Genomic DNA, 27986 nt, shown 5'->3' on the forward strand with positions numbered 1-27986 from the left:
GGGGAGCAGAGGCCAAGCACTTGAGAAGATACGGCTGATGATTCAAATAGTAGGAGGTTTGATAGGCAGATACTCAATTCATGTCAAATATAAGGAGGACATAGCAACCCACTCTTGTATTCTTGCCTGGAGAATTCCATGGACAGAGGAGTCTGGCAGGCTACATACAGTCCATGGGATCACAAAGAGTCGGACACGACTGAAGTGACTTAGCACAGCACATGTAAGATACAAAGTTATGTATTTGGGGTGAGTACGATATGAAAAATAAAGAATCTGGTTGAAAAGTTTCAACAAAATAAAAGGAAAAATAAGAAAAAAGAAACATAAGCCTGAGAGTACAGAGCTGCAATCTCCAATAAATACCAATAGTCAGATGTGACTGTAAGTAAGTAAGTGAAGTTGCTCAGTTGTGTCCGACTCTTTGCGACCCCATGGACTGTAGCCTACCAGGCTTCTCTGTGCATGGGATTCTCCAGGCAAGAATACTGGAGTGGGTTACCATTTCCTTCTCCAGGGGATCTTCCTGACCCAGGGATCGAAACTGGGTCTCCAGCATTGGAGGCAGACATTTTAACCTCTGAGCCACCAGGGAAGCCCCAGATGTGACTGTTCAGCCCTTTAAATGAGGTAATACTAATGGAGATGTGCTACACTGTAACATAATATTCAAACCTAAAGACTTAGTGCAAAAAAAAAAAAAAAGAATGGAAAATTTCTCAATAACGATATTGATTACATGTTGAAATGATAATATTTTGGATCTAATGGTTTAAAAGAAATAGAAATAAAATGAAATTTTATAAAATGATTATAAAATGAGTTATAAATAAAAATTTGATGTCATCTGTTCTTTTTTTAATTTTTTTATTTGTCATTTGTTCTTTATACTTTAAAACTTGTGGCTGTAAGAAAATGTAAATTGTATATGTAGCTCACATTACATTTCTACTGGACAGGACTGGTATAGAGAAAAGAATAAAGGTAAGTTTCCTATGAAATATGATAGAAAAATGTGAATAATTATGCATTTCTAAAATTTTTTTAAATATATGGAGAAATGAGAGAATGTAGATTGGGTCAAAGACATCAGATTGTGCCATAGTGGTCACCAAACTTAAGGATAGTTTGGAGTCTGAATGGAAGAAAAACTATTGAGTAATAATTTTTAATTTTATTAGTGTGCAACGCACTTTACAGATAGAGTGGACTTATTCCAGGTTAGTATAAAGCAAGATTGTTTATTCCTATGAATTTACTGGAAAAAGACGACTTTGTGCCTTTACAAGAAAATTGGTTGGAAGTCTCCAGATTCTTTAGATAAACCTCAAAGCTGAGTAAGATTATGAGAAGGCAATGATGTTGAAATCCTTCTGGGATTTAAGCTAATCTACAATCCATAAAGACCCGAGAAGTTTAACTATATTTATGCTATTTCCACAAGAAGTCATAGCAACATTTGTGCTTCCTAGAATTCTCCAATGAGATCGTTGAAATTTTGTTAAAAGGATTGTTTTTAAAATCTCAACCCATGAGAGGATCCAGACAAATCTACACACCTCTGCCACTGCCACACATACCTTTGCCCGCTGTCACTGAAGGCAAAGCATGTTTGTCTTTTTCATCAAAGAGACTGAATGAGTGTGGACTGGGACTTAAGCTTTCCACCTACTCCAACAAGCTGAGTGTTTCCTTTCACTCTACATTTGTTTAATTGGCTCAAGTGGAACAGATCTTAGGATCTGGACAAATATGAACATTCGTATTTTTGAAAGGATTTGGGAATGAGTCCAGACTAATAGAACTGGAACTACTTTATCCTGGGCAGCAACTTACCATTCTTCCCACTGGGAAAAGAAAGAGATTCAATTACTGCTAGGGCTTTTCCAGCATTCAAAGTGAAGTAGGAAATGAAGGCACTTCTGCCTCCGTCATCCAGTATTTCAGGTGGGGTTTAGGGCTAAATTGTCTTCATTCTCCTCAGGTCTCTATGCCAAAGTTAACAGCTGGTCAAATCCCTTTGGCATAAGGGTTCATTTCCTCTGCTACATTGATATGTCCAAACACTCTCTGGCCTCAAAGGTGAACCTGCTGCTGCTGCTAAGTCACTTCAGTCATGTCCGACTCTGTGTGACCCCATAGACGGAAGCCCACCAGGCCCCACTGTCCCTGGGATTCTCCAGGCAAGAACACTGGAGTGGGTTGCCATTTCCTCCTCCAATGCATGAAGTGAAAAGTGAAAGGGAAGTCTCCCAGTCGTGTTCAACTCTTAGCGACCCCATGGACTGCAGCCTACCAGGCTCCTCTGTCCATGGGATTTTCCAGGCAAGAGTACTGGAGTGGGGTGCCATTGCCTTCTCCAAAGGTGAACCTAGAGCCTGTCATACAGAGGGAAGTAAGTCAGAAAGAGAAACACAAATCTGTATATTAACATATATGTGTGGAATCTAGAAAAATGGTACTGATGAACATATCTGCAGGAAAGGAATGCAGATGCAAATATGAGAATGGACTTGTGACACAGGGAGGAAGGAGAGGATGGGACAAATTGAGACAGTAGCATTGGCATATATACACTACTATATGTGAAGTAGACGGCTAGTGGGAAGGTATTACCCAGGGAGGTCAGCTCAGTGCTCTGTGATGACCTAGAGTGGTAGGATGGGGGTACAGTGGCAGGGGGACAGAGGCTCAAGAGGGAAGGGGATATAGCTGATTCACATTGTTGTACAGCAGAAACCAACACAACATTGCAAAGCAATATACTCCAATTAAAAAACAAATTTTAAAAAATACAAAAAGAAGTGAATCAGGAAGGCCTCAACTTGTCACCTGTTGCAATCAGTCGCTTTCCTGCACGTTGCATGTTACCTGGTGGCTGTCAGCACTTTCACGAACATTGCTTCAGTTGACCCTCATAGTGAACTCGGGTATTGAGAAGGTAGATGACTGCTAACTCTGATTTTGCCTTAGGATCCTGAGTACACACTTCCACATTGGCTGCCTTGTTTTGAAAATGTTGCTGAACCCTCCCAAGGGTGACTGACATTCAGTGGAAATGAGGATTCAGTCAAACAGGTTAACCTTGGTTGTGTGTCACTGTCCAGGATTTCTTCATTTCCTCGGGCTTCCTGTCTCTCATCTTTCTAGCTTCTAGCCGCAGTCATCATATCTCACTGTCAGAAGCAAAAGTTCAGAAGTCCCTCATCAATAAGGAGTCCTGAGGAACAGGGGAAGCTCTCTTAACTAGGTAAGATCAAGACTCAGAACACCTGGGAGGCAGGTGGGGCGTGGGAGCCAGGGATAGGGCTCTGCACTGAGGCTTCCTGTGTTCCTGTCCTAGTTCTGTTGCCTCTTGGCGCCGTAACCTTGGACAGATCTTTAATCTCTCTAAGCTTTCGCTAGTTTCATTGATAAAATGAGGATAATAACAGTAGCTATTTCAATGGCATTTCTTCAATATCTAAATAACATACATGAAACATTTAGAACAGGGCCTGGCACAAGCTGAGCCCTCAATACACATTAGCTATTATTAATTTCAAAAATGGTTTTAATTACATAACATTTGTAGCTATAAAATCAACTGCAGCCAGATAGCAAGTTTATGGAAAGCTACTGAACTTCAAAAGTAAACTCTGAACTTCTCTAGAAGTCTGTCATTAAATTACTACCACAAAGTTTCTCTGATGTTACTCTTGCTCGTTCTTAGATTTAAAAAAAAAAATAATGAAAGAGCTTACACTGCGATTAATGCTTGTCACTGATCCTCCCTACAATCCTATAAGGTAGGTTGTTTTATTATCCTAATATCACCAGCAGGAAAAACAAGAGACAAAGCTACTGAATAACTTGCCCAAGGTCAGAAATCTTGTTCATGGTGAGGCTGGACTTCAAATTCAGACCACTGAACTGCAGCTCCCCTTTGATAAGTACTCTGCATTGTGATGTTGGTCAAACTGCTTTGAGGAGGCATGCTTTTAAACTGTGCTAAGAAGAGACACTGAACATTCAAATGTGCAAAATTTGCCTTTGGTTGTTTACAAGGAGATAGTTACATCATTTTAAACTCACCATAAACCTGTTTTCACATCACTTGAAACTCACCATAAACCTGTTTGTTTGAAGCTTCATTGTTCATTGCTTTTGTTTATTTTGTGGGATGTTAGAGGAGCTTAAAGGATAACTCCACTTTTAGCTTCTCTATGGTGTGGAAACTTGTCCTCTGAATCTTTATATATCCTGGCAACTCACAGTTAAGCAAAGATTCAAATTAAGTGAAAATCCTGGATTAAAATAAGAGAAAAAATAAGCCTTCATACTAGTTCATTTCACATCTGGAACTGGACTATGTCAGGGCAGTTTCTATGTGAAAAAATAGATTAATCGTGTTCAGAGTTGGCTCACTGTATTTACTCCCTTCCACACTGTCTCAGCTTTCTCAGGATGTTATTCAAGTTTTCACGGGGGGACTATTTCATTTCATTAATCACTTTTGACATATAACAATTTGTGGTTATTAAATGTTTTCTATCAGGCATTCCCACCATGTGGCTGTTTCTAACAACAGCCTATTTGATTTGTGGAACTCTAAATGCTGCTGGATTCTTCAATTTGGAAAAAGAAGCAAATCCTGAAGTGTGGATGAGTACTGTAAGTGATGGAGAATTCCGAAGAACATCAAGTAAAGCAAATTAATAGGTTGTAAGATTATTGAAGTTCCTGTTATAGCATAAAATCTCTGATATAGATTAAACATAAGTGATTTTTAGAGATTTTCTGGTGGCTCAGACAGTAAAGAATGCCTGCAATGTAGGAGACCTGAGTTTGATCCCTGGGTAGGGAAGATCCCTGGAGAAGGGAATGACTGCCCACTCCAGTATTCTTGCCTGGAGAATTTCATGGGCAGAGGAGCCAGGAGAGCTACAGTCCATGGGGTCTCAAACAGTTAGACATGACTGGCAACTGAGCAAACACAGATTTTAAGCCCTCTGGACGATATATGTGACTGCCCTCTACTGGACTGTGGTTTTATTCCTTTGAACCAAGTGCAGTCTCACAGTTGACATTTGTATATATAAACGTCAATTGTTTTATATATATATATGTGTGTGTGTGTGTGTGAGTCACTTTGCTGTACCCCTAAAACTAAAATGACATTGTTAATCAACTATACCCCAGTATAAAATAAAAACTTTAAAAAGATGTAATACCTACATTTTGTGTATACACAATGGAACTTTACTCAGCTGTAAAAAGAATAATGCCATTTGCAGTTATATTGATGGACCTAGAGATTATCATACCGTGTAAGTCAGAAAGAGAAAGACAAATAGCATATGAAGTCACTGACATAGGAAATCTGAAATATGATACAAATGAACTTATCAAGAGTCGGACACAACTGAGAGACTGAACTAACTAACTAATGAAACAGGAGCAGACTCACAGAGAACAGATTTGTGGTTACAAAGGGAGGGGAACGGGGAGGGTTTGGGATTAGCAAGTGCAAACTATTATGTATAGAATGGATATACAACAAGGTCCTATCGTCTCCTGCCTAGCACAGGGAACTATATTCAATATCCTATAATAAACCGTAATGGAAAAGAATATGAAAAAGAATATATATAATATATATATAGTGTATATGTGTATAAAACTGAATTAGTTTGCTATACACCAGAAACTAACACAAATTTGTAAATTAACTACATTTCAATTAAAATATGTCTATATGTACTTTAAAAGAGACAACTGACTTGAGAATATAGTTTTGTTAGAAGAATGGGTCAAAGGTAGATATTATCTCCAACTCCCCCAAAGCATTTACCACTAGCAGACATTTTCTAACAGTCTACTTATTTTTTTAATCATGACTTTATGTAGTAAATTAATCTCATTGTTACCTGGGGCTGCAGATTTCAAATAATTTACCCTAATAAGCACACACTAGCTGCTTTGTTCTAGCTCCTTTTGATAACCTTTAGAGAAAATGTGTAGCTAATGCTTCTATTTTTACTAAGCAGAGTGAAATCATCACCTATAATGGCTACCCCAGTGAGGAGTATGAAGTAACCACTCAAGACGGGTACATACTCAGCGTCAATCGGATTCCCCATGGGCGAAAAGACACTAAGATCACAGGTACAAGACATGTCTATCTTGAGAAGGAGAATTGCACATGACTAATATCTAGTACTGGCTGTTCATTAAGATAGTGACTGATTTATCAAAATTGGTTTGAATTTTGGATTCGTTTTTATACAGTTCACAGGAAGTCTCATTGTATTCCAATTCTCTGAAGGCAGGGAAGAACTGAAAATTACAAAGGGCAAGACTGATCTAGCTGACTGCTGCCAGACTTGCTTCTTAGGGAGTCAGTGTGGAGGTGGAGCCTACCTTACGTCAACTCGTTGCTTATATCTCACGTGAGAAATTGCTGTATTCCCATAAAGTGGATTTTCTCATTGTTGGAAAGAGATTGTGTATATGCGTCAATCCCAATCTCCCAATTTCTCCCACACAACCCCCTTTCTCCCTAGATATCCATGTATTTGTTCTCTACATCTGTGTCTCTATTTCTGCTTTGTAAATAAGATCATCTATGCCATTTTTCTTTCCTTCCAAGGAGTAAGCATCTTTTACTCCTTGGAAGGAAAGTTATGTCCAACCTAGATAGCATATTCAAAAGCAGAGACATTACTTTGCCAACAAAGGTCCATCTAGTCAAGGCTATGGTTTTTCCTGTGGCCATGTATGGATGTGAGAGTTGGACTGTGAAGAAGGCTGAGTGCCAAAGAATTGATGCTTTTGAACTGTGGTGTTGGAGAAGACTCCTGAGAGTCCCTTGGATTGCAAGGAGATCCAACCAGTCCATGCTAAAGGAGATCAGTCCTGGGTGTTCACTAGAGGGACTGATGCTGAAGATGAAACTCCAATACTTTGGCTACCTCATATGAAGAGTTGATTCATTGGAAAAGACCCTGATGCTGGGAGGGATTGGGGGCAGGAGGAGAAGGGGACAAGAGAGGATGAGATGGCTGGATGGCATCACTGACTTGATAGACATGAGTCTCAGTGAACTCCAGGAGTTGATGATGGACAGGGAGGCCTGGCGTGCTGCGATTCATGGGGTCACAAAGAGTCGGACACGACTGAGCAACTGAACTGATACCATTTTTCTAGATTCCATATATATGTGCTAATATAAGATATTTATTTTTCTTTTTCTGACTTACTTCACTCTGTATGCCACTCTGTAGGTCCATCCACATCTCTACAAATGACCCAATTTCATTTCTTTTCATGGCTGAGATATATTCCATTGTATACATGTACCACATCTTCTTTATCCATTCCTCTATTGACAAACATTTAGGTTCCTTCCATGTCCTGGCTATTGCAAACAGTGTTGCCATGTATCCTTTTGAACTATGAGGGAAATGTAACCACAAATCTTCCCAGAAGGGAGAGAGAAGAGTAAGCAAAGTATCTGCAAAGGCTCAGTGGTCTTTATTTACCAAATCATTTACTGTGATCGCTTTGCATTATCTCATCTCCCATCCACATTCAGAGGCGGCTAAAATCATGTTGCTTAAGAATTCAAGAGCTTCAAAATGAAAAATGGGAGTGAGATATGGGTAGGATTACCATATAAAATATGAGATGCCCAGTTAAAGTTGAATTTCAGATAAAGAGCAGATGAGTTTTTTATATGCCTTATTTTATGATATACTTATGTTAAATAGATAGTTCATTGTTAATATGAAATGCAAATTTAACAGGGCATCTTGGGTCTTTTTGTTTATCTTTATTTTTGTTTTTGCTAAATCTTGCAACACCAAGCATGATGAAGAGTTGTGGGGAGCCACTATGAAGTATAAAAGGAGAAACATTTATAGGAAAGACTTTGCTTAAGAAGGGAGGATAGAATTTGGGCAAGATTGGGAATTAAAATATATTTATTATGTGTCTCTTTTTGGTATTGTTTTTTTCCAGTGGTGTGTGTGTGTGTGTGTGTGTGTGTGATTCTTATGTTTCTGAGATGCTTTAGTTGTTATAAATTTCTCTCTCTGCCTTCTTGCCTCCCTCTAGGAGCCCGACCAGTTGTATATCTGCAGCATGCCCTGTTTTCAGACAATACCTCCTGGCTTGAGAATTTTGCCAATGGCAGCCTTGGATTCCTTCTAGCTGATGCTGGTTATGATGTATGGATGGGAAACAGTCGGGGGAACACTTGGTCAAGAAGACACAAAACACTCTCGGTGAACGAAGAGAAATTCTGGGCCTTTAGGTAAACTGTATCTAAGAAAGACCATGAACACAATTTGAGACAAGTCCTTTAAATATAATAGTGTGGATGGTATTAATAATAATGATTGATACTTGGAGTCACACAGTTCCTTGCAGTCTCTACTAACAGCTCAAAGGAAAGAAACAGCAGGAAGCTCTGATTTACACTGATTCTCAGACAAGTGAATTATCATTTCAACAAGGTCATTTTAGCATACGTTTCTATCCAATACACAGTATGTCTCAAACGACAGCTTAGAAAATTTCTGGAACAATGTATGCACTCATTCAGCCAATATTTACTGAGTGCCTGTTCTATGTACTGTTCTAATCCCTGAGCATTCAAGAGTAAACAAGCCTCCACCTTCATGAAGCTTATATTTTTATCCTAGTGATGCTATTACAATTTTTTTTCTCTTGGACTGTCAATTAGTTTTGCAAAGATGATGTATATCAGTACTATATTTTACCTACAGGAACTGTGGTTGAGAATGCATAGAATACCATTTTCAGGAAAACGCTAATATGAGATCTTTACAACCTTGTTAATAGGCAATAGGAAAGACTCATTTGACACGCTGACTGCTTGCTTTAATGAAAGTGTTTTCTGCTGTCATCAGAGAACAGGCTGATGCCTGCAGTGAGCATGCTTTCTCAGGCTTAAACTCCCTGGTTGTTTGAAGCCTGCTGCTAGAACAGAGCCATATTAATGAAATATTCCATACCTTATTTCTGTACCTACTGACAAGTTGGAAGGAAAGGAAGAATAGGCCAGATTGTTAGGGTCAGAGCTTTTGCCCAGGGACAAGCATCAGGAAATACTTCATGCAGCTGGTCCTTGGTTGGGAACTTGCAGCTTGTTTACTGTAAGGCATCACAACGATTCTCTTATACTGGAAAGTACCAATCTATATTTCCTCTCATGTTCTTTTAATAAGCAGGTGCTTAGTTTGTGAAGTACCTAACTCAACCATATATTATATAGGCATTTTTTGTTCTCTCAACATTTGTATTAATGTTGGCTGAACCAGTACTATAGGATTTTGGTATATATTGAATATAACCATATATGGACAGAAATAATAGTAGCAACGTCCGATTGAATGTCTAATTGCTGCTAGAGTCATTCCTTTAATACTATCCAGCCCCCATAGCTCCCCTGCCATATAGCACTGCCATGCTCATTTTACAGATGATGAAACTTAAGCTCAGAGCATTTAAGTAACTTACGGAAAGCTACTCAGCTAGTACATGATACAATCATGATTTACAGTTACTTCCATTTTGAAATCTGGGTGTTAAATGGCCCTAAGCATCTTGAAGTTCCCTGGGAGAGACTGAGAGAGAGGCATGCAAACCAGGTTAGGTAAAGGGCAGCAAAAGAAATGCAAGAGAAGGGAGTGAAGAGGAAGAATGTCAAGACTGAATTTCAGAAAATGTAGTATACACAAGCCTTGAAGTCATTCCTGCTATTAGAAAGTAACACATAAAAGTGTAGCAAACAAAACCCACAATAGCCTACATGTAACTGGATAAATAATGAAACACAAACCAAGTAAGTGGACAGCACAAAATTCTGTGTATAAAAAATAAATGAGCAAGTGCTCTGTTTTGAACTTAGCTGCAAATATTTATAAGGTCCTGTTTTATTCTTCAGCTTTCATGAAATGGCCAAATATGATCTCCCTGGAATAATAGACTTCATTGTAAATAAAACTGGTCAGCAGAAGTTGTATTTCGTTGGACATTCGCTTGGTACGACAATAGGTATGTTTACGAGGGTCGACATTTTTAAAAGGGTCAGAGCCGTGCAAGAGTTCACCTTGGACTCAGGAACAGAGTCACTGTTCTACATTTACAGTGTCCTTAATTGTATGTCCTGTGATGGGAATGTAATTCTAGTGGCTGTAAACCTGAATTGCAGAGACTGAGTTTGTAGGAAGAATCTTTCATCCATTTCCATCACTGCAGCACAGTTGTGATGGTGATGTAATTTGCCAGGAATTCCAAAGAAATATTTCCGAAGACTGAGTCTCTAGATCTCCTCCAGGCTGAAAGACTAAAGCCAAATGGCATGAAATATCCTTGAAGAATGTTAAATATACATCAATCATACCTTCCTCACAACCCACATGGAATATTAAAAAATAAAAAAGAGGGATTATATTCATATTTGAACAAATGTTAAAAGATAATAGTAATGTTTTCTTTGTGAATCAGAATGCAAAAACTTACTACAATAAGTAAATTGGGCATATACATTCAGTGTATGATTCATGGGTGGCACAAGTGGTAAAGAACCCGCCTGCCAATGCAGGAGACATAAAAGACACGGGTTTGATCCCCAGCCCAGGCAGAGCCCCTGGAGGAGAAAATGGCAACCCACTCCAGTATTCTTGCCTGGAAAATCCCATGAACAGAAGAGCCTGGAGGGCTACAGTCCATAGGGTCACAAAGAGTCGGACACGACTGAAGTGACTTAGCATACAATTAACTGTAAGCGGTGTATGGAAAGGTTTTTAAAAGTCCAAGAAATGTACTTTGAATGTATACTTCTTAATGGTTTCCCAAATTTTTTCAAAAAAGAAATCACTAATCTAGCTCCAAATAAAAATTTAAAAACCCTATACTACTAAAAATATGAATTTGTTATCAATCTTCCACTAAAATTTCTAATTTTAAGAAACTGGGTTAAATGAGAATGGACTCTTAGTTTGGGTGAAACTGTGTGAGAGATAATAAATAATCCTACATTACCACTATTATCATCAAGAACAAACATGTATTTACCAGTGTTTTATACTGATAAAGTGAAAATGAAAGTTGCTCAGTCATGTCTGACTCTTTGTGACTCCATGGACTATACAGCCCATGCAGTTCTCCAGGCCAGAATACTGGAGTGGGTAGCCTTTTTCCCCTTCTCCAGGGGATCTTCCCGACCCAGGGATCACACCCAGGTCTTCCGCATTGCAGGTGGATTCTTCACCAGCTGAGCCACAAGGGAAGCCTATTTATACTGATAGGCAGCTTACAAATTTAGGAGAGCTGTGAGGCTGTGAGCATTGTTTCCCAGGTGGCGCTAGTGGTAAAGAACCCACCTGCCAAGGCAGGAGACATGAGAGACCTGGGTTTGATCCCTGGATCAGGAAGATCCCCTGGAGAAGGGCATTGCAACCCACTCCAATAGTCCTGCCCGGAGACCCATGAACGGAGGATCCTGGCCAGCTACTGTCCACAGGGTTGCAAAAAATCAGACACAACTGAAGCAACTTAGCTTGCAGCATATGAGCATTAGAGAGAATATACTAAAGGAGTATCGAAGAACTAGTTAAGAGGACCCTATCCCCCCCACAAAAAAAAAAAAACAAAAAACCTGCCACTAACAGGAAAATAATCATACCATAATTGCTAACAGAAGCATTTTTCTATGTTTAGGGCTTTTCATTCAGGACCTTTCCTACAATATCCCTCTCTAAGCTTTAGAACAAGCCTACCACTATCATTCCCATCTCATAGAAAAAGAAAACAGAAGTTCAAAGAAATTAATTGGCTCCTTCAAGGTCTTTTAACACATTAGAGATGGCACCCAAAATTCACACCAGGTAATCTTGACTTCACTGATGGGGTTCTTGGGTGCTGTGGAGAGATTGTATGGAGAAAGATGATTTGAGTGTGACTAGAAAAGTAGGTAAGACTTAAATATGCTCTCATTACCTGACTGGCAGGGAAAATAGTCAATTTGATTATCAGGGCTCTGCATTGCATTTCAAGCATGACATTTTTCAGTGAGCATGATTTGCATCCTGAGCAGAGAAATTTCTGTTATGTGGGAAGGACCGATTCTTCACAGGACTTTTAACAAGTCAGGCCCAGCCCATTAAATACCACGTGGAGTAGGACTCTTCAGCCAGTATGACCATCAAAAACTTACCTCTGCACATTTCTAGACATCTTCTAGGGAGAGCTATTATGCCTGTTTCAGTTTTTGTATCAGTGCCCAGCCAGCTCCTTTTCTGGTTAAGACAGTTTCAATATTTCAACAAGAAATTCAGAAAAAAGCAAAAAACTTCTGCTATGGTTTTGCATAAACACACACACACACACAATGGAGGGGGGCCCAGGAAAGCACAACAGGGAACCGAAACAAAGAGAACCTCCACATAGACTTTCCTGTGTGGGCCTGAGCCCCACCACCTTCACCCTCATATTGCTAGATACAAATGCAATGCTATTGCTTTATAAATGGAGATACTTGGTCCTTACTGGGACCATGGTGGACCTTTTGGAAGCAGAGAAGATTCTGGAGGTTTGGTAAGCATCTAATGAAGCACTGGGAGCAATGCAATCTCGTTCCACTCTGAGAAAGAAAAACTGTGCAATAGCTGTGTGTGTGTGTGTGTGTGTGTGTGTGCTCAGTCATGTCCAACTCTTTGTAACCCCACAAACTACAGCCTGCCAGGCTCCTCTGTCCATGAGATTTTCCCAGCAAGAATACTGGAGTGGGTTGCCATTTCCTCCTCCAGAATAGCTATATGTTGATGCATAAAGAGCCGATTGATTTACCTCCTACAAACTGATCATTTATTTCTAGAGGTTCCGTGACTCTGTCATCTCAAAGTTGGGGTAGAGTGACAATATACTGCCAGCACTTAGCCCCCGCTTGGTGGGGGTTGAGGGCATCCTCAGTTTACTTGGCAGGAGTTGCTTCAGCAATTTATCCCTAACTTTCCCCAACCAAGTTAAATGTCCAGAATAAGAAAGAAATGGAGATTTGAGAGTAGACAGGGTTGAAAATAGATTCACTTTGCAGAATAACTCAGAAGAGTTGCCCAATTCATCCCCCCCAAATGCTGCAGTAGAAGAATAAAATGAAAAAGGAGAGCTTCACTTTGGTTAGTAGAAACATTACATCACTACTCCTAAATTTAATGAGATTGTCTTATCTCATGTTTTCTTAGGGTTTGTAGCCTTTGCCACCATGCCTGAACTGGCACAAAGAATCAAAATGAATTTTGCCTTGGGTCCTGTGGTGTCTTTCAAATATCCCACGGGCATTTTTACCAGATTTTTCCAACTTCCAAGTTCTGCAATCAAGGTAAGTTCTTCCTTTTGCCACAGTATATATGAGGATCTCCTTTTGGATGATAGACCCTTATTATTTGAAAATCTATGAAACAAAAGTAGGACATTTTGAAATCTGTAGATACCAGACTCTGGGGTCAGGTGCTGTGTGTGTGTGTGTGTGTGTGTGTGTGTCTATGTCACAGCGTCTACAGCTCTCATATATAACTCACTATACTCAGTTATTAACAGACCTGAGTATAAGTCAGAATTTCTAGCTGAGCTGACTGCTACGGCAGTTTGCTTGTTCTGTTCTTGTTCCGCTGGGCATGTCAATGAATTCACAGTGCTCAAATGAAAGACATTTTTCGATTTGATCGCTGATGTCCTTGACTTTGATGTTAGATAAGTTGGAATAATATACCCCTTTCCATATGGGAGCTTGCTTCAATTTACTAAAGCTAAAATGCCAAAGCCTAAATGTTTTACAGCTGAATTATTCATTCAACTATTTATTGGTTATTTTCCATTGGTTGGAAAACTGGTTTGATGGTCAATTGTGAATTTAAGACTTTATCCATTAAAAGTTTTTCTCTGTTTGCTTTTTGTTTCTCTAAAAAGCTCATTGACTAGTATTTTATCAAGATTGCCCCTTAAATGTGAATTGAAGGATAAAATAAGTTGTGGCCAAAATGAGATCAAAGAGACAAGTCAGGATATCAATAATTCATTTTTAAGATGAGATCCTGGTTTGTGGTGGAGAGGTAGGAATGGGAAAAAAAAAAAGAATTTGTGCGTTAACACAAGGAAGAACTTTCATGAGCCCTAATGATTGATTTGATAGTAGGTTTTTGGTATTGTTTAATAAACTTAGTTCTAGGAGGTCTTCTAGGTCTTCAACTTCAGCTGATCAACTTCAGCTTCTCTACCGTCTTCAGGTGATAGAGGCATAGATTTGAATTACTGTGATGTTGAATGGTTTGCCTTGGAAACGAACCGAGATCATTCTGTCACTTTTGTGGTTGCACCCAAGTACTGCATTTTGTTTTTTGTTTTTGTTTTTTTTTTTTTTAAGAATTCCAATCACATTTTATTTTTTTTTAATTTTTTTAAATTTTATTTTATTTTTAAACTTTACAAAATTGTATTAGTTTTGCCAAATATCAAAATGAATCCACCACAGGTCTCTTGTTGATTATGAGGACTACTCCATTTCTTCTGTGGGATTCTTGTCCATAATAGTAGATGTCATGGTCATTTGAATTAAATTCACCCATTCCCGTTCATTTTAGTTCACTGATTCTTAAGATGTTGATGTTTATTCTTACCATCTCCTGCTTGACCACGTCCAATTTTCCTTAATTCATTGCTCTAACACTCCAGGTTCCTATGCAATACTGTTTTCAGTATCATATCTTTTTGTTCTTTTGTACAGTTCATGAGGTTCTCACTGCAAGTATACTGGAGTGATTTGCCATTCCCTCCTCCAGTGGATCATATTTTGTGGGGAAAGACTAGAGATCTCTTCAGCAAATTGGAGATATCAAGGGAACATTTCACCCAAAGATGGGTACAGTAAAGGAGAGAAACAGTAGAGACCTAGCAGACATTGAAGAAATTAAGAAGAGATAGAAAGAAAACATGAAAGAACTGTACAACAAAGATCTTAATGAACTGGGTTAGTACATTGATGTGGTCATTCACCCAGAGCCAGACATTCTGGAGTGCGAAGTTAAGTGGGCCTTAGGAATCACTGATGTTAATAAAGCTAATGGATGCAATGGAATTCCAACAGAACTATTCAAAACCTTAAAGGATAATGCCATCAAGGTGTTGCATTCAATATGTCAACAAATCTGGATGACCCAGCAGTGGCCACAGGACTGGAAAAGGTCAGTCCTCATTTCAATCCCCAAGAAGAGTAGTACTAAAGAATGTGCTAACCATTGGAAAATTGCACTTATTTCCTGTGCTAGTAAGGTCATGCTTAAAATATTGCATGCTAGGCTTCAGCATTATGTGAGCCAAGAACTTCCAAATGTCCAAGCTGGGTTTAGAAAAGAAAAGAAACCAGAAATCAAATTGCCAGCATTTGCTGGATCATAGAGAAAGCAAGAGAATTCCAGAAAAAAGGTCTACATCTGTTTCATCAACTATGCTAAAGCCTTTGACTGTGTGGTCATAACAAACTGTGGAAAGCTCTTAACGAGATGGGAATACCAAACCATCTTACCTGTCTTCTGAGAAACCTGTCTGTGGGTTGAGAAGCAAAAGTTGGAACCCTGTATAGAACAGCTGATTGATTCAAGATTGAGAAAGCAGTATGACAAGGCTGTCTGTTGTCACTCTGTTTGTTTAACCTATACACTGAGCATATCATAAGAAATGCTGGGCTGGATGAGCTACAAGCTGGAATCAAGATATACAGGAAAAACATCAACAACCTCAGATATGCAAATACTGCCACTCTAATAGCAGAAAGTGAAGAGGAACTAAAGAGCCTCTTGATGAGAGTGAAGGAGGAGAGTGAAAGAGATGGCTTGAAACTAATATTAAAAAACCTAAGATCATTGCATCCAGTCCCATCACTTCATGGCAAACAGAAGGGGGGAAGGTGGAAGTAGTCACAGATTTCCTCTTCTTGGGCTCTAAAATCACTACAGATGGTGACTGCAGCCATGAAATCAGAAAGTGATTGCTTCTTGGCAGGAAAGTTGTGACAAACCTACACATGTGTTGAAAAACAGAGACATCACTCTTCCAACAAAGATCCGTATAGTCAAGCTATGGTCTTCCCAATGGTCATGTACAGTTGTGGCAGCTGAACTGTAAAAAAGTCAGAGAGCCAAAGAATTGATACCTTTGAACCGTGGTGCTGGAGAACACTCCTAAAAGTCCCTTGGACACCAAGGAGATCAAACCAGTCAATCTTAAGGGAAGTCAACCCTGAATATTTGTTGGAAGTACTGATGCTAAAGCTGAAGCTCCAGTATTCTGGTCATCTGATGTGAACAGTCAACTCATTGGAGAAGTCCCTGATACTGGGAAAGATTGAGAGAAGAAGGAGAAGAGGGTGTCAGAGAATGAAATGGCTGAATGGACATGAACCGACGCAATGGACATGAATTTGAGCAAACTTCGGGAGATGGTGAGGGACAAGGAGGCCTAGTGTACTGCAGTCCATGGGGTCTCAAAGAGTCAGACATGACTGGGCAACTGAACAACAGCAACAATAAACTTAGGGATTTCCAGGTGGCTCAGTGATAAAGAATCCACCTGCCAATGCAGGAGATGCAGAGATATGGGTTCAATCCCGGGGTCAGGAAGATCCCCTGAAGGAGGAAATGGCAGTTCACTCCAGTATTCTTGCTGGGAAAATTCCATGGACAGGGGAGCCTAGAGAGCTACAGTCTATGGATTTGCAAAGAGTGGGACACAACTGAATGACTGAGTACAATGCTTCCCTCATAGCTCAGTTGGTAAAGAATCTGCCTGCAATGCAGGAGACCTAGCTTAGATTCCTGGGTCGGGAAAATCCCCTGGAGAAGGAAATGGCAATCCAGTCCAGTATTCTTGCCTGGAAAATCCCATGGACAGAGGAGCCTGGCGGGCTACAGTCCATGGGGTCACAAGAGTCGGACACAACTTAGTGACTAAACCACAATGTAACTTCCCTTTTGTGTGATTGATAGTTCTATTTCAAAATGTGTTGGCATCCATTAATTTGGGATGTTTTCTACATTGGGGCAGAGTTAAGCAGGCAAACTGCTGCTGCTAAGTCACGTCAGTTGTGTCCGACTCTGTGCTACCCCATAGACAGCAGCCCACCAGGCTCCTCTGTCCCTGGGATTCTCCAGGCAAGAATATTGGAGTGGGTTGCTATTTCCCTTTCCAATGCATGAAAGTGAAGTCGCTCAGTCGTGCCCCACTCTTAGCGACCCCATGGACTGCAGCCCACCAGGCTCCTCCATCCATGGGATTTTCCAGGCAAGAGTACTGGAGTGGGGTGCCATTGCCTTCTCCAAGCAGGCAAACTAGTTAAAGTAAATCCAGAGATAGACACATGTATCACTAAGTATACCTGTTTTGCATATGTATTGCTTTGCCTACATAGGTCAGGTCTGAGGTAGGTATTTCCCCTAATTTATCTCAGTTTCTAATTCCCTATTGTCAAACTCTCTGCCAATTTAAGTCCCATTCTCTACTCCTACCCCTCCATAATATCTGTTGCCCCTAGAAGCTCCAGTCATTCCATCGGAGATCCCCACCCAAGCTTGCTTTTATAAACTCTAGAAGTTTTAATCACGCTGTCGCCCATGACATCATTTTCTTCTATCCAATGGCACCCTCCCTTCAGTACACTTCCCTCTACTTTTTAGCATGAAAGTCACGCACTCTGGTACACTACCAGAAAGGTGATGTGTACATGGGTAAAACCCTGTTTTTCTTTCCTAATCAAGGCAATGTTTGACCTTAAAGGAGAAACTGTTCTACTTCTCTTGCCAGTTAATGAGAAATATAGGTAATCCCTGATTGGACTGATGTCAGGGGAGCTTTCATAATGGATAAATTAGCTAATCTGGGGCTGAAGATCATTGCTACCATCTCCTTGTAAATTATGTTTGATATTCCCTAGGTAAAGATTGATTTATAAATACTTTTCCAAAATAACTTGGTCTCCTTGAGCAAAACAGGAAAAAAATAAATGAATATAAATAGATTCCTAAGAAGTCTCATTCCAGGGTGAAGGGAATGTCAAGAAGTCTGAAAATGATTCTTGAAAGAATAATTGTTTTTTATTTTTTACAGAAGTTGTTTGGTACCAAAGGTTTCTTTTTAGAAGAAAGTATAGGGAAGTCACCTTCTATCAAAATCTGCAACAATATAATATTATGGGTGATATGTAGTGAATTTATGTCTTTATGGGCAGGATTCAACAAGAAAAACATGAATATGGTATGTATAATGATTCGAGGGCCATTTGATGCTTTTAGAAATTCCAGCTTTCCTTTGGTTCTTCTTTTTGTTTTTTATTCATTTATTTTTGGCTGTGCTGGGTCTTTGTTGCTGTGCAGGCTTTCTCTGGTTGCAGGCAGTGGGGGTTACTCTCTAGTTGAGGTGCATGGGCTTTTCATTGCAGTGGCTTCTCTTGTTCTGGAGAACGGGTTCCAGGCACGCTGGCTTTAGTAGTGTGGTTCCTGGGCTCTAGAGCACAGGCTCAATAGTTGTGGCCCGTGGGCTTAGTTGCTCCACGACGTGGAATCTTCCCAGATCCGGGATCAAACCTGTGTCTTCTGCATTGGCAGGTGGGTTCTTTACCACTTAGCCACCAGGGAAGTTCCCTTTGTTTCATTTTGATGCATCTATCATATTACATAAATTAATGCAGTATTCTTAACTCATTTTAAAGGCAGAGATTTTCTCTGCCTAGAAGATTAGATATTCAGTGTGAAGACTGAAGAAGAGAATAGGCAGCTTCATCCTGTCATCTCTGGTCAAATTTAAGCTAATAGTTGTCCAACAATAGGTAGCAGTTTCACATGTTTGGAATTAGCCACCACTTACTATAGTCAGCTTGATTTTATAATATAATGCATTAAAAAATAAAATAAAATCCTAGGAAAGAGGCTTTAAACTTATTCTTTGTGCCCTCTCTTGTTGGGTCACGTTAGCCTCAAATAAAATGCACCACTTGAAACATATAAGACAGCGTGGAATGGAATGGAATGGATTCTGCCTTGCCATTCTACTGCAATATTTGTTTATTCATTCTTAGCATAATTATTCTCTGCTTCTTAAAGGCACGGTTTTTTCATTGGGTGGTCATTGCTTTAATATGTTTTGTTTTATCTTCAGAGCCGAATGGATGTGTATATGTCCCATGCTCCCACTGGATCATCAATACAGAACATCCTGCATTTAAAACAGGTAGTGTCTTTGTCACGGAAAACCATTCCCCTTATTTTCTTTATATTTGAAAGGACAGAGTTAGCATGTCTGTTCTAAGAAGCTTGGCAGGTAGCTTCCATTTAACCTTTTTCTGCATCTTTATAGTTGCATTTTCCCAGATTTTAAGAGAAAGAACAAGGTATGTGCAGACCAAGTCGGTCACATAAATGAATCCCATTTTCAATACGAGCTTGTAAAGTAGGCTCCGAGCCGAAACTAAACATAAAGTTGGAGAACCTCAGAAGAACTGAGCCTTCCCCAGAGAGAAATACCTGCCGTTTGATTTCCCTCAGTGAGTCTTGGGTTCTCACTAGCTTTTCCTTCAAACCAAGGAATTCATTGCCTCCCTTTCTCTTGATATTGTTTTGCACACTGATAAAATTTATTTATATCCTCCGGTGATGCAGAAGCCTTATTTTCTTCCCAGCATACAGTATACTTTTCTAAGATTTGCTATTAACAATCGTAATTCTTATTCTGAACACTACTTTTCTATAAAACACTTCATTCCAGCTTTACCATTCTGATGAATTCAGAGCTTATGACTGGGGAAGTGAAGCTGAAAACATGCGTCACTACAATCAGGTGAGTTACTCAGAGCAACCCTAGAAGGCTGGCTTTGAAAAATTATAATGATAAATTATTTGACAGTAAAAAGAATCCTAGCTGGCACTTGGTCACATTCACATTGGTAGACAGAGATTTTTCAAAGTGTATTTTAAATATTTATTTATTTCAAAAAATCTAAAAATAAAAGAAGTATATACTAAGGAAGTTAAATCGTTTATAATCCCTCCACCCAGAGATAACTAGATGGATCAATATTTTGTTACATTTCTTCCAATCACAACATCACTACTTTTCCACAACTTTCAATCTTGTTTTTTACTTATAGTCATAGCAAAACATAACTAATGTTGCAAGAGAGATTTTTAATATAATTTTAATAGCTGCATAATAATTAAAATTGTGTGATAAAATTTATATAGTAACTGAATACATACTTATTGACACCAACAGAAAAAAATAAAATTGCACATAGAAGTTAAGAGAATTATCCACTTGTGAAGAGTTGAGTCTTAAGGCATCTTTTTCCCTCTAACTTTACATACCAAAATTTATATATTCATTTAGCCATCCAGCAGCTGGGCTTCTCAGTATGAACTAAAAACGTTAAATTAAATTTTTCCTTTATTTTCCCAAACTGGCATACTTAAAGCTATGGGTGCAAACATAGGTCAATTAAATTGTTTCTGGACCTCAAATGAGTCAATCAAACCAGTCAATTTCTCAGTTTTTGTTTAGTCAATAGGTCATGTCCAACTCTTTTGTAATGCCATGGGCATTAGCCTGCCAGGCTCCTCTGCTAATGGAATTTCCCAGGCAAGAATATTGGAGTGGGTTGCCATTTCCTTCTCCTGGGATGTTTTCCACCCAGGGATCGAACCCGTGTCTCCTGTATTGTCAAGTGGATTTTTTACTGCTGAGCCACCAGGGAAGCCCTCAATTTCTCAGTAACAGATTGAATTGTTAGGGAAATGAATCTGCTAGCTTATAAGACAATGAGTGTGGTATATAATTATATTATTTTTTATTAGCATGATTAAGATGTGGTTTACATACAGTATAAGTCACTGATTTTATATGTTCAACTCAGTGTTTCAACGAATATATCCATTCATGTAACCATATCACAAGCAAGATATTGAACATTTTCATTACCCACAAAAGTTTTCTCCTGTTTCTCAGACAATATAAATTCACAGATGCATATATTTGCAAATGCTTAGAAAAAGGCCAAAAAATAAACAGCACATGTTAAAGTGATAACTCTCAAGAAAAGGAAGAAAGAAAAGGTGAAGTGGATGCACACAAAGGAGTAAAAGGAGGCTCTTATTTTGGATTTCACACACTTTTGTTCTTTTTCATTGTTTTTCATGAACATGTTATATTTATATATTGTTTATATTTACAAGAAAATAAGACCAAAAAATCACATATACATAAAACTATTATTATCAAGTTCTCTTTTTTCAGCTTTATTGAGGCAAAACTGACCCAAAAGATTTAATATTGAAGTGTATGATGTGAAATATTGAGAGTGTAAATGTTCTCAGAATTTACAGTTAGCTAGCTGGGCCTACCCTACTCCAGGCCAATTCTATTTTATTTGCTTGCAATTTTGTATCATTGGAAGTCAATTTTTATTTTATTTTATTTTTAATTTTATTTTATTTTTAAACTTTACAACATTGTATTAGTTTTGCCAAATATCGAAATGAATCCGCCACAGGTATACATGTGTTCCCCATCCTGAACCCTCCTCCCTCCTCCCTCCCCATACCATCCCTATGGGTCGTCCCAGTGCACCAGCCCCAAGCATCCAGTATCGTGCATTGAACCTGGACTGGAAGTCAATTTTTATTCCGTTCTCAACACTTTGTCCTCTTCATAAGTTCCCAGCACAACCTCTGTGTCCATTCTATGTTTTCTTGAGAATAAAAAGATTAACTTATATAAGCCTTATGAGGGTAGGAATTTCCTTCCGTTTTGTTCACCAGTATTGTCCCAGCTGGTAGACTAGCTGGCACTTACTAGTCCCTTGATAATCATTTGTTCTATGAATGAAATTTCTTAACTTCCCTCTAATCCATCTTAAAATCTGTCTTTTTGATTCTGTCTTTCCTTTCACTCTCAGAATATGATGGTCCTCTTATCCAAGTTATCCTGTCCTTTGTCCTTGACCTCATCTCTTCTCATCTATTCTTACTGGCTTCTCTCTCTATCTTAAATGAACAACTGTTTCATACAAAAAACAAACAGAAACCCTTCCCTCAAGCCTTCAATTCTATCAATCCATGCTTCATCATTCTGTTTTTATCAACATTTTTTAATATCTAAAAATGTTAAGTATCTCTACTTCTCCACTCACTCCTGAACACTGGAAAAGGTAGTTTGAGTCTTCATCTTTTTATTATAGCTGTTCTATTTAAGGTACCTTCCCTGGTGGCTCAGACTATAAAGAGTGTCCCTGCAATGTGGAACACCTGGGTTCAACCAATGGATGGGGAAGATCCCCTGGAGAAGGAAATGGCAACCCATTCCAGTATTCTTGCCTGGAAAATCCCGTAGATGGAGGAGCCTGGCAGGCCCCAGTCCATGGGATCATTTGTGGCTTTTAATTGCCAAACTTAATTGCCTATTCTCACCTGTAGTGTTAGTTACCATAGACTCCTTACAACTTACCACCTCGATTTGGATTTCCATAATGTAACACTCCGGTTTTTTTCCCTCCCTTTTTGATTGCTCTCTTTATCCTCTCACTAGCTACTCTCTAACCCTCACCGCTCTCAATTATCAGAATTCTCCACAATTCTTCCCATATCGCTCCCCTTTGTGTTTGAATAATTTAGCCATCTCTACAGCTTCACCTGAGGGCTTCACTGGTGGTTCAGTGGCAAAGAATAGGACTCCCAGTGCTGGAGACGTGGATTCCATCCCTGGGTCGGGAAGATCCCCTGAGAAGGAATTGGCAACCCACTCCAGTAATCTCGCCGGGGAAATCTCATGGACAGAGGAGCCTGATGGGCTATACTCCATGTCATCACAGAATCAGACATGATTTAGCAACTAAACAACAGCTTCAGTTATCCTTCTCTGAGGATAATCCAAACTGCCTGCCTAGATTTTTTTCAGGACGCATTCCCAACAAATTTCTTCTTCAAGTCATCCCACAAACTAGGCAGAGCTATGAGAAATTACCCTCCCTTGTCTCTAAAACTTCTGAAGGATGCCCAACTGCCTAACCCTGGCATTTAGACCTTGACTGTCTCCAGTCTTATATCTTACTGTATTCCCTTACATAGTTTCTTTTTGGGGTGCACTGGGCAGCTTATCATTCCTGACCATGAAGCACATGCTCTATCTGCCTGCCCACCTTCATCCTTATCTTTAAAATACAACCATTCTTCAATGAAAATGACAGTGTTAGTTGCTTGGTTGTGTCCAACTCTTTGCAACCCCTTGGATGGTAGCCCAGTAGTCTCCCCTGTCCATGGGATTCTCCAGGCAAGAATACTGGAGTGGGTAGCCAGGCTCTTCTCCAGGGGATCTTCCTGACCCATGAATCAAATCCCAATTTCCTGCATTGCAGGCAGACTTTTTACCATCTGAACCACCAGGGAAGCCCTTCAAATGACTGCTCTTTACATGAAACCTCAGTTGAAAATAATTTCTTCTTTGTCTTCACTTCCATCGTATTTGGGGAATGTTTTATAGCATTTAACATACCCTCCTTTGTATCAGATCAGATCAGTCGCTCAGTCGTGTCCGACTCTTTGCGACCCCATGAATCACAGCACGCCAGGCCTCCCTGTCCATCACCAACTCCCGGAGTCCACTCAGACTCACGTCCATCAAGTCAGTGATGCCATCCAGCCATCTCATCTTCTGTTGTCCCCTTCTCCTCCTGCCCCCAATCCCTCCCAACATCAGAGTCTTTTCCAATGAGTCAACTCTTCGCATGAGGTGGCCAAAGGACTGGAGTTTCAGCTTTAGCATCATTCCTTCCAAAGAAATCCCAGGGCTGATCTCCTTCAGAATGGACTGGTTGGATCTCCTTGCAGTCCATGGGACTCTCAAGAGTCTTCTCCAACACCTCAGTTCAAAAGCATCAATTCCTTGGCGCTCAGCCTTCTTCACAGTCCAACTCTCACATCCATACATGACCACAGGAAAAACAATAGCCTTGACTAGACGAACCTTTGTTGGCAAAGTAATGTCTCTGCTTTTGAATATGCTATCTAGGTTGGTCATAACTTTCCTTCAAAGGAGTAAACATCTTTTAATTTCATGGCTACAGTCACCATCTGTAGTGATTTTGGAGCCCAGAAAAATAAAGTCTGACACTGTTTCCACTGTTTCCCCATCTATTTCCCATGAAGTGATGGGACCAGATGCCATGATCTTTGTTTTCTGAATGTTTAGCTTTAAGCCAATTTTTTCACTCTCCACTTTCACCTTCATCAAGAGGCTTTTGAGTTCCTCTTCACTTTGTGCCATAAGGGTGGTGTCATCTGCATATCTGAGGTTATTGATATTTCCCCGGAAATCTTGATTCCAGTTTGTGTTTCTTCCAGTCCAGCGTTTCTCATGATGTACTCTGCATATAAGTTAAATAAACAGGGTGACAATATACAGCCTTGACGTACTCCTTTTCCTATTTGGAACCAGTCTGTTGTTCCGTGTCCAGTTCTAACTGTTGCTTCCTGACCTGCATACAAATTTCTCAAGAGGCAGATCAGGTGGTCTGGTATTCCCATCTCTTTCAGAATTTTCCACAGTTTATATGCAAATATTTATTTAGCCATTTTGCCTTGTTCCTTCACACTCCTTGAATATAGGGGCCATTGCATGCTGTCTTCCTATGGTCATTGTAAATACTCATCTAGTAGTCTGTCTACTTATTTGAAGTCAGTTGTTGCTCTGAGGAGCTTCCTGTCATGAATGTCCTTTCTCTCTCTTTCGTAGAGTCGTCCTCCACTATATGACCTGACTGCCATGAAAGTACCTACTGCTATTTGGGCTGGTGGAAATGATGTTCTTATCACACCCCGAGATGTGGCCAGGATACTCCCCCAAATCAGGCATCTCCGTTACTTCAAACTATTGCCGGATTGGAACCACTTTGATTTCATCTGGGGCCTTGATGCTGCTAAACGAGTATACAGCAAAATCATAGATTTGATGAAGTCATATCCCTAACTGCAATATACCTACTTTTAAGATAGGAGTTGCTTCCAAGCCCATAAGAGGCTTTGGGGAAATACTAGTCTACTTAAGTAGCAGTGAGATGTACACCGGCCTCCTTCACCGTGTTGCTTTTGCCGAGGTGTTCTCTTATCACGGCATCCCAGCTAGGAATTATTCCAAGTGTGCTGCTCTTTCTCAAGCAAATGTCCACATCTGAGCTCTCAGAATCTCTTCCTTTCAGTCAGAGCCAAGTCCATGCTTTTCATCTAAGAAGCCCTAGCAAACTCTTCTCTGCTAACTGTACACTTCAGGGAAGAATTAAAAGAGGCCTTTGTCTTTCTTATTTCAAATATATATAGTGGCTTCATGCAAATAATATCCACTCCCCATCCCCTCTTTTCAAAGGATTGAATGTAAGCATAGGAGTGCTGGCCTAGGAAAATCTTGTCTGGGGGTCATTTGGGAAAATATTTCAGATGGCTGTAATCTGTGGCTTTCTCAAAATCACAGTTAGAGCAATAGTCGAATGGTCATCTAGTAGACAAGCCATGAAATAAGCCTGATCCACATCAAGCTTGAAAAGAATAGCAGAATGGAAAATGAACCAAATCAAACTATTCCCAGAGTTTTACTATTTCAAGCTGGGGGATTGGGAGGGGGTTGCGGAGACAAGATTGAGGATGACTAGGATAAACTGAATTTCTAGGTGTTAAAATTATTCACTGTAGACTACTGCCTTTAAAACAAGGTTAAATTGAATAAAGCTTTTTGAAAATAGTGTACTAGAACTCATAGACACTAGTCTTATGTGATAGCATTTGAGAGCTCATTCTTTCTTGTTTTGCTTTAAAGATAAACTAAACTGATCAGCCATTATGCCTTCATTATCAAAGTAGAATTTATACTATTGCATTCATACCCTTTAACATTTAAAGCAGCTTTCTGAAAGCCTAACTGAGGACCAGAAGAGAGGCACTAGGAATTCTAAAGTTGTGCTTTATTTCAGTCTCTAACTGATGCCAGACACTGAGTCTAGGACTCAGCACAAAGTTCCAAGAGTAGCAGGAAGTTTTAGTGTCAGTTCTATATTCCTGAATGAATTCATATAGGAATGAATTCCAGGTGCGAACCTGGAAAAGACCTTTCCTTCCATGAAGATGTAATTAATGGAAAACTGTCTATGAGCCTCAAGGAATCATAAATTTAATAAATAATGCACAATACATACTATGAACGGTTTAACTTAAAACAGATAACTTAAAAATATTTGCATGCAGGGTCAAGGTCTTTGGATGCTGAATACCATACAATCATTCTCCAATAAATAATCAATAACTGATCATTTTTAGTTTTAGTGTCTTTAAAAGGGATGACAATTTTTTAAAATTTGGGAAGCAAGTTTAAATGAAAATCCTTTTATATCTTTATAGTATTTATTTACCAAGATTAAACTAATTTTATCACAGTTTTTAGTGATTTTTATTGAGCTCATTCAAAGATTACATGGTAGTTTTCATACAAGCAATACATTCTGTTTTGTGTGCATGCATACTAAGTTGCTTTAGTCATGTCTGACTCTTCGCAATCTTATGGGCCGTAGCCTACCAGGCTCCTCTATTCATGGGGATTCTCCAGGAAAGAATACTGGAGTGGGTTGCCATGCCCTCCTCCAGGGGATCTTCCCAACCCAGAAATTAAACCTGTGTCTCTTACATCTACTGCATTGATAGACAGGTTCTTTACCACTAATGCTTCCTGGGAAGCCCACATCCTATTTTAGTCACATTTAATTAAATTAATCAAAACTCATTGATAGCTATGAGTTATCAATAACTCAACTGATAGAACAAATAGGTAAGACTGAGAACAGATAATCTATCTCTTAGTAAGCATATGACTCAACTGGAAAGAGTGGAAGGAGGTGACTGTAATAGATTAGCCTGCTAATTATGACTATTTAAGAGGCAATGGCCATCAGTTAATATGTTTACATAGAGAAAAAAGGGCGTTGGTTAATATAGGAATCTGGTTAAGTGAGGGTCAATTAAGAGAGCTTCAGTAGGATTTGCCCTATTCAGCTACTGCTACAACAATCCTGTGCAATAAACAACTCAGTGGCTTACAACAGCAAACATTTATTTTTTTATGCTCACAAGTCCACAGTTTGGCTGGTGTGGCTCCATTTTACATAGATCACCTGGGCTTGGCTCAAAGCTGTAAGCTGGGTCCTGGTATGCTCCATACATTCTCTTCATTCTGGAACTAGCAGCCCTCAGGATTATGTTCTTCATGTGACAGATCCAAAGAACACAAGATGGTGAACAAGATCATGCTAGAATATTTAAACCTCTGCTGGTTCACATGCCTTCAGCTAATTCGGATCACAAGACCAAGCCTTACCGCAATGATGCAGAATAGTCTGCTTCACCTACAGGAAGAAACTGCAAACCACATGCCAAAAAGTGTGGATATAAAATGCTATTATACAAGAATGAAGAATTGGGGAAGATACTCCATTCTACCATACATAGGCACAAAATCTGAAAGATAAAAATAGGGAATAAAAAGTAAGTTTTCCTCTTTCTCCCAACTCCTTATCATGCACTCTTTCCTTCAAAGACACCTAACTCTTACCAATAGTTTTGTGTGTCTTTCTACAGATTGTGCTATGCTTATGCAAATGAATCCACAGATACCCATTTAGTTTTTTCTCCTTTTGGTACCATAATGTACAGTCTTTACCATGTCTTGCTTTGATCACTTACTATCTCTTGGAAATCATTCTCCATCAGTTCACATGGAACATTATTAAAGGTTACATGGAAATTCATCATTAATAGAGATTATGATGAATTAGGATTTTTTTGTAATTACACACAGTATTGTAGAAAATATTGTACAAATATCAGTGTAAACTTTATACAAATATC

The 27986-nt window shown here is 39.3% G+C and overlaps 1 protein-coding gene across 1 annotated transcript; it reads left to right on the forward strand.

The window, feature by feature from the left end:
* Positions 1-1910: 1910 nt before the first annotated feature.
* On the forward strand, positions 1911-25068 carry LIPN (lipase family member N). The gene is made up of 10 exons (XM_055561067.1): positions 1911-1947; positions 4538-4653; positions 6030-6147; positions 8098-8296; positions 9953-10062; positions 13254-13390; positions 18166-18312; positions 19213-19284; positions 19819-19890; positions 24835-25068. The coding sequence occupies exons 1-10, from the start codon at positions 1911-1913 to the stop codon at positions 25066-25068; spliced, it is 1242 nt and encodes a 413-aa protein (XP_055417042.1).
* Positions 25069-27986: the final 2918 nt, after the last annotated feature.

The sequence above is a fragment of the Bubalus kerabau genome, chromosome 22, assembly GCF_029407905.1.
Source record: "Bubalus kerabau isolate K-KA32 ecotype Philippines breed swamp buffalo chromosome 22, PCC_UOA_SB_1v2, whole genome shotgun sequence".
NCBI classification, from domain to species: domain Eukaryota; kingdom Metazoa; phylum Chordata; class Mammalia; order Artiodactyla; family Bovidae; genus Bubalus; species Bubalus kerabau.

Bases quoted from the DNA above. Each gene is read 5' to 3' on its own strand.
- LIPN (XM_055561067.1), top strand. From the start codon at position 1,911: ATGAAGGCACTTCTGCCTCCGTCATCCAGTATTTCAG. The intron at 1,948-4,537 runs GTGGGGTTTAGG...GTTTTCTATCAG, and splicing joins TCCGTCATCCAGTATTTCAG to GCATTCCCACCATGTGGCTG. The intron at 6,148-8,097 runs GTACAAGACATG...GCCTCCCTCTAG, and splicing joins AAAAGACACTAAGATCACAG to GAGCCCGACCAGTTGTATAT.